The sequence below is a fragment of the Rattus norvegicus genome, chromosome 12 (assembly GCF_036323735.1).
Source record: "Rattus norvegicus strain BN/NHsdMcwi chromosome 12, GRCr8, whole genome shotgun sequence".
NCBI classification, from domain to species: Eukaryota; Metazoa; Chordata; class Mammalia; order Rodentia; family Muridae; genus Rattus; species Rattus norvegicus.
Genome location: NC_086030.1, coordinates 15,783,396 through 15,789,613, shown reverse-complemented (window position 1 = coordinate 15,789,613; position 6,218 = coordinate 15,783,396). Strand labels below are relative to the sequence as shown.

General features: G+C 45.6%; 1 protein-coding gene across 10 annotated transcripts in view; it reads left to right on the top strand.

Annotated features, from left to right (window-relative positions):
* The first annotated feature begins 726 nt into the window (after window positions 1–726).
* The window catches only part of Rsph10b (radial spoke head 10 homolog B), a 47,791-nt gene continuing 42,299 nt past the window's right edge, over window positions 727–6,218 (top strand). For 2 of the 10 annotated variants that reach the window (XM_063271137.1, XM_006248859.5), the window contains exons 1-2: window positions 727–846; window positions 4,978–5,329. In XM_063271137.1, the coding sequence (XP_063127207.1) occupies window positions 5,076–5,329 (254 nt within the window). In that variant the 5' untranslated portion in view covers window positions 727–846; window positions 4,978–5,075. Of the gene's footprint in view, window positions 979–4,977; window positions 5,330–6,218 lie in introns of all 10 variants that reach the window. The other 8 variants (XM_006248860.5, XM_006248858.5, XM_063271136.1 and 5 more) reach the window with 6 other exon arrangements.

The window sequence follows — 6,218 nt, the reverse complement described above, 5'->3', positions numbered from 1 at the left end:
TGCTGTGGGCCTCCTGGGAAAGAGGTCTGCCATGGTTCGTGTGTGAGGAGACAGTAGAGGCTTTTGTATTTGTTATGTCAAAGTCCATCCATGCTACTGCTGGGTAGGGTGGCACAGACCTGCAAATTCCAGCACAGCAAATCTCTGTGATTTGAGGCCATCCTGGGCTGGCAGTTCCAGGCCAGTGAGGGTTACATACCAAAATGCTGTCTCTAAATACGCAGTGCTGGTACAAGTCCACAGGGTCTAGTGTAGTATTCACAGGAACACTGCAAGTTAGGGGTCATAGGAGATACAGTAGTGCCCCGTCAAAAAAAAGTCTGCTTCTGATCACTAGAACCTGTGACTGTCACCTTTTATGTGACAAAGGGGCCTCTTGAGAAGGAACTAAGGAGTGATGGGAAGATTGTCCTGCACAGTCTGGTGGACACTGTCAGTCATATTCGTTCTTCAAAGTAGAGGACAAGTATACAGGCTCCCTGGAACCCTCCAAGTTAGCCAGGCCTGCAACTTACCTCTGGTAAGGCTGGCTTTAAGCCATTGTTTGGTTTAAGGCAATGGTGGAAAACAAAAACTGACCTGCTGAGGGAGGTTGCATAGTTTGCAGTTAGATCTGGAAAATCCAGGCTAAGAACATCCAGCTCCAGTGCCCAGCTAATTCCTCCCTGCCTTGAAAATCCAGCATGTTAAAACTGGAGGCTCTACAGTTTTGTGTTGGTGATGTGGCCCCTTTAAGAGGACCGGAGGCGGGGCTTGTGGCAGTTGCTTAGAGACCACCTAGCTCCCCGGACGCGAAGTCTTCCTCAATGCCACTTTTGGATCTGCAGGCCTGGCCAGAGCAAGTGGGTGAGCACCCTAAAGTAGTCCTGTGAGTAGCACCAAGGTAAAGACCTGGGCCAGTTCCCTTCTTAGTCTCCCAAGACTTGAACACGTGCTTGGTGCGGTGGAGTGGTACTGTGGCCGTGCCCAGAAAAAAAGGTGGGTCTGCCCTTAGGTGCAATAATACTGCGACTTCCTTAAGAATAGGGTGGGGTGGGGGTGGGGGTCATCACGGTAAGAAACAAGTTCGTTTTATCTGTAGTTTGAATTTCACTAATAGAGGACCAGAAAGCCTAGAGTAAATGGCTGTTCAAGTTGAGAGTTGAGAGCAGCTTGGGCTGGCTTTGCTGGTATTCATCAGAGCCTTGGTGGAGGGGAGGTGTGGGGGTTGGGGGGTGGGGTGAGGCTGGAGTGTTAGAGAAAGAGAGAAGCTCTGAGGTACCAGTGAGGATGCCTATCAGAGCCAGGCGTGGAGTGCCACTCTATCCACCCCCAGGATGCACGGACGCGGGCCAGATTGCTTTGCACCCCAGGATTTCTTGCTTGCCTAATGTAGTGGGACACCATGAACCAGATCAGTCTCTGAGTGGTATGAAAAACCCTGGCTTTGACAACCTGCCCTCAGCTCTGCAATTCATCCTATCCCTTCCGGCCCCACCAGTGGGGAGAGCCACTGCAGCAGGACTACTCTCGAATTTCCCATTTGACCCCTTTTTTCCTAAGAAATGTTTGCATAACCTTGGTTTTAGTATATAACTAGGTATACTCAACAAATATTTACTGATAGTAAAATGTTTTGGTTTTTTTTTTTTTTTTCCGGAGCTGGGGACTGAACCCAGGGCCTTGTGCTTGCTAGGCAAGCGCTCTACCACTAAGCTAAATCCCCAACCCCAGTAAAGTTTATTTTTAAATAATTTTGGGATGCATATAAAAGTATCACTTACTAAAATAAAACAAACTTACATACTAAGGAAATTATGTGCTTACTTATTTTTTAAGGTTTACTTTTCACTTTTATTTATGTGTGGGCATATAAATAGACCCACTTGCAGGTACTCGCAAAGGCTAGAAGAGGGTGTTGGATCCTCAGAACTGAAGTTACAAATGTCTGTGAGCTACCAGACATAAATGCTGGGACCTGACCTCCGACCCTCTGCGAGAGCAACTGTTCTCAATGCTGGCCCCCAATGCTTCATTTTTCCCCCATTTTATTTAATGGGGTGGGCAGTAGCTAGTGGGTCACCTGCACATATGGAGGTCAGAGGACAGCCTGCAGGAATTGGTTCTCTTCCTTCAAATGTGGATTCCAGGAATTGAACTCAGGTCATCATGCCTTGACCTAAGTCATCGGCTAGGCTGTTGTTTATATTCATTTAATTAATTCTTGGGGCTTTAGAGATGGCTCAACAGTTAAGGGTGCCAATTATTTGATCATGATCACACACACAGACACATACACACACTCACACCACACACACACACAATTAATTTAAAAATTTAAGGTATGCAGTAATGGCACACACCTTTAATCCCAACCCTAGAGGGGCAGAGAGGCAGGCAGATCTCTGAATTTGACACCAGCCTGGTCTACAGAGCAAGTTCCAGGACAGCCAGGGCTACCCAGAGAAACCCTGTCTTGAAAAAAAAAAAAAGTTTAAGTCAAACATTCTAAAGCCATCTATTCAAAGTTATACACACAGGAATGACAGTGGGGAAACGACGCCTTTGTTTTCTGTAATTAAATTGTCTTTCTATAAAAGTAACAGTGAACGGTAAAACCCTGCCGTTCATACCGTGGGACAGTCTTAAACCTGAGCCCCGGTGCTTCAGGCATTGCGTGGTACGATGGCGTACACCGTGCAAAGTCCACATGTCGAGTGCGAAGAACGAAGACGGAGCTGGAGCAAAGGTTCAGTGATTAAGATCTTGCTCTTCCAGAGGACCAGAGTTCAATTCCCAACACCCACGTCGAGTGGTTCACAGTCACTTAGACTTCAGAGTCACGGGATCCCTACCCCTCTTCTGGGACCTCTGAGGGTATGTGTACTCCCATGCACAGACCCTCCAATAGACACACACATATACACATAATTTTAAAACAAAACAATCACATTTAAAAGGCAAAAAAACCAAGACAGTGAAGTTGTCTCACACAACCCAGTGTTGGATTCACTGTGTTTGATTTTGAATTCATTCTTGGCTGTACATTCACAAATCTTTTCCTGCTAGATTCTCATGACCCCTCTCTTCATGTATGTACTCCTGTATGAGATCTTGTGCCACGGTTTAAGAAGTTGGGCTCTGGAGACATTGTAAGCATGAGGACCCGAGTTTAATCCCGAGCGCCATGTAAATACGGAGAAACTGGGACTGGATGGCTCAGCCATTAAATGAAGAGCATCTGGCTGCTCTTCCAAAGGAAGACTTTAATTCCCAGCATCCACATGGTAGCCCACAACCGTCTCAAAGTCCAATTCAAAGGGACCATCTTCTGGCCTCCCTGGGCACTGCATGCGTGTATGTGCTGCACAGACATACGTGCAAACAAAACACCCACAAACATGAGAATCATAAACTGTTCAGAAACATTTTTAATGCAGGACCAGAAAGCCTAGAGTATGCTTATCCATGCTTGAGGAGGAGACACGGGAGGATGGATACCCAGGGCTCCCTGGCTAGCTAGTTTTGCTTAATTGGTGACCTCAAAGGTCAGTGAGAAACCCTGTCTCAAAAGACAAGATGGAGCAGGATAATGGAAGATACCTAATGGGGAGCTCAAGCTTCGTGCGCAAACACATACGAGACGTCGCTGTAGGGCTGCGGAATGTAGGCGGCCAATGATTTCGAACCGAAAAGCATGAAATGACAATCACCCTCTGTATCCATCTTCCTGAATTACATACTCTTGGGACCATCACAATCTTTCACACGAGGTACCATTATTTCTATCTGGCAGTCAAAGCCGGAAGCAGTTTGCTTAAACACCGCTAAAATGATACAGGGGTCTTTATGTTTCTGTGCACTTGATGCTTTCTTAATTTGTATTTTATTTTTAAATAATAACTATTAATGCTATCAATTATTATTGTGTGTGTGTGTGTGATATGTGTGTGGGAGTGCATCTGTCAAGGCTCACTTGGGGAACTCAGAGGACAACTTGCAAGAAGAGTCAGTTCCCTCCGTCCACCATGCAGGGTCAACAGATTGTCAGGCTTGTGACAAGTGTCTTTGCCAAAAGGGTCATGCCTCCCACCCCAACTGCCTGGCGCTAAACTTGGAGCTCACCCATCGAACTAAACTAGGCACGAACTGACTGTAGGAATCCTGTTTCCACCTTCTCACTGCTGGGATGCATCAGCTTTTGACGTGGCTGGTGAGGATTTGAACTCAGGTCTTCATGCTTTTGAGGCAGACCCTTCACCCACAGAGGACTACCATTCCTAACTGCGGCACTGTTTGAAAACACATGAGACTACATTAGCCAAAGGGTAAAGGTGACTACTACCAGGCCACACAGCCTGAGTTTGATCCCCAGGATATAGATGAGAAAAGGAGAGAGGCACCTGCGGGAAGCTGCTGTTTAATCTCCACATGTGTACCATGGTACACACATGCCCAGACACATACTCATATGCACAAAATTAATAGATAAATAAATATAATAAAACTATAAATGAAACAGTGTTTCACAATGGTTCTGATATGAAACATGGTACACCAATCTGTGCCATGTTGGAATTTAAATATTTACATAAACTGTCATACTTGTCATTATTGAGGCTTCAGTAGAATGATAATGCTGTAGTGCCCTGAGGCTAATTTTTTAAAGATTTATTTATTTTCTATAAGTACACTGTAGCTGTCTTCAGACACACCAGGAGAAGGTATTGGACCTCCTTACAGATGATTGTGAGCCACCATATGGTTGGTGGGATTTGAACTCAGGACCTCTGGAAGAGCAGTCAATGCTCTTAACCACTGAGCCATCTCTCCAGCCAAGGCTAATTGTTTTGACAATTGAAACAACCAGGTCTTTATAGACATAATTTTTTTTTTTCGGAGCTGGGGACCGAACCCAGGGCCTTGCGCTTCCTAGGTAAGCGCTCTAACCACTGAGCTAAATCCCCAGCCCCCATAATTTTTTATTTTATTTTTCAGGTAAAACCCATCCATGCTTTGAAACAAAACTGCAGTCTACCGAAGGAATCATTGGCTAACTCTGCATCTAAAGAAAACTCCGACATCTTCCAAAGGCCATGGTGAAAGAAAAGAAAAAAGCAGACAAAAAGGGAGATAAGTCAGCCCGCTCTCCCTCCTCGATCTCTGATAACCCAGAAGCGGCTAAACAAGAAATCAGTGCCAGTAAGCAGGAAGTGGCCCCCAGTGCTGTCATCCCGGTATTGGAAACGCCACTCAAGCAAACCCCTAAAAGAGACTCGGAACATACATACCAGAGTGAAGATGAAACTCAGTATGAAGAACCCATCCTGACCAAACTCATAGTGGAAAGGTAACTTTCTGGGGCCTGACTGGGCCAGACCCTATAAACCGAATGTTCCATGAAAGTGTGTTGTGGTGGGACCATGTGAATCCTCACACGGCTTTTTTTGGTTTTGGTTTGGTTTGGGTTTTGTTTGTTTTTGTCTGACAGGGTTTCTCTGTGTAGCCTTGGCTGTCCTGGAATTTTCTGTAGACAAGGCTAGCCTCAAACTCAGAGATCTGCCTGCTTCTGCCTCCTTAGTGCTGGAATTAAAGGTGTGCACCACCACCACCAGTTTTATGACCCTACAATTCCCCGATGCCAAAAACACTTTTGTGTGGGTGTGGAACTCTCTGATTTGGTTCCATGGGCTATCCCACAAGCTCCAAGGATCCTCTCGTCTCTGTCTCCCCAGCACTGAAATGCTGGAGTCACAAATTTGCACCACATTACCTAGCTTTCCTTTCTTTATTCAGTGCCCCCTTCCCCTAAAGAGAGCTTTTCTGTATAGCCCTGGCTGTCTTGGAACTCGCTCTGTAGACCAGGCTGGCCTCGAACTCCGACTCCCAAGCGCTGAGATTAAAGGTGTGTACCGCCACCACCAAGACAGTCATTATTTTCAGGGTAGGTATTGGGCTCTGAATTCTGGTCCCCACACTTCCTGGTATGCATTTTACCGACTGATGTGTGCTACTGCGCCTGACTTTTAAGTAGATTCTGGGGATCTGAGATCGGGTCCTCATGTTTGCACAGGAGGTACACTATCCACTGAGCCATTTTTCCAGCTCCCTAAAAAACAACAACAACAACAAAAAAACAAACAAACAAAAAACCTAAACAAACAAAAAAACTTTTCAGAACGTTTTAAACAGATTTATTTTTTTTTATGTATATGACTGTTTACCTGCATGACTGTGTA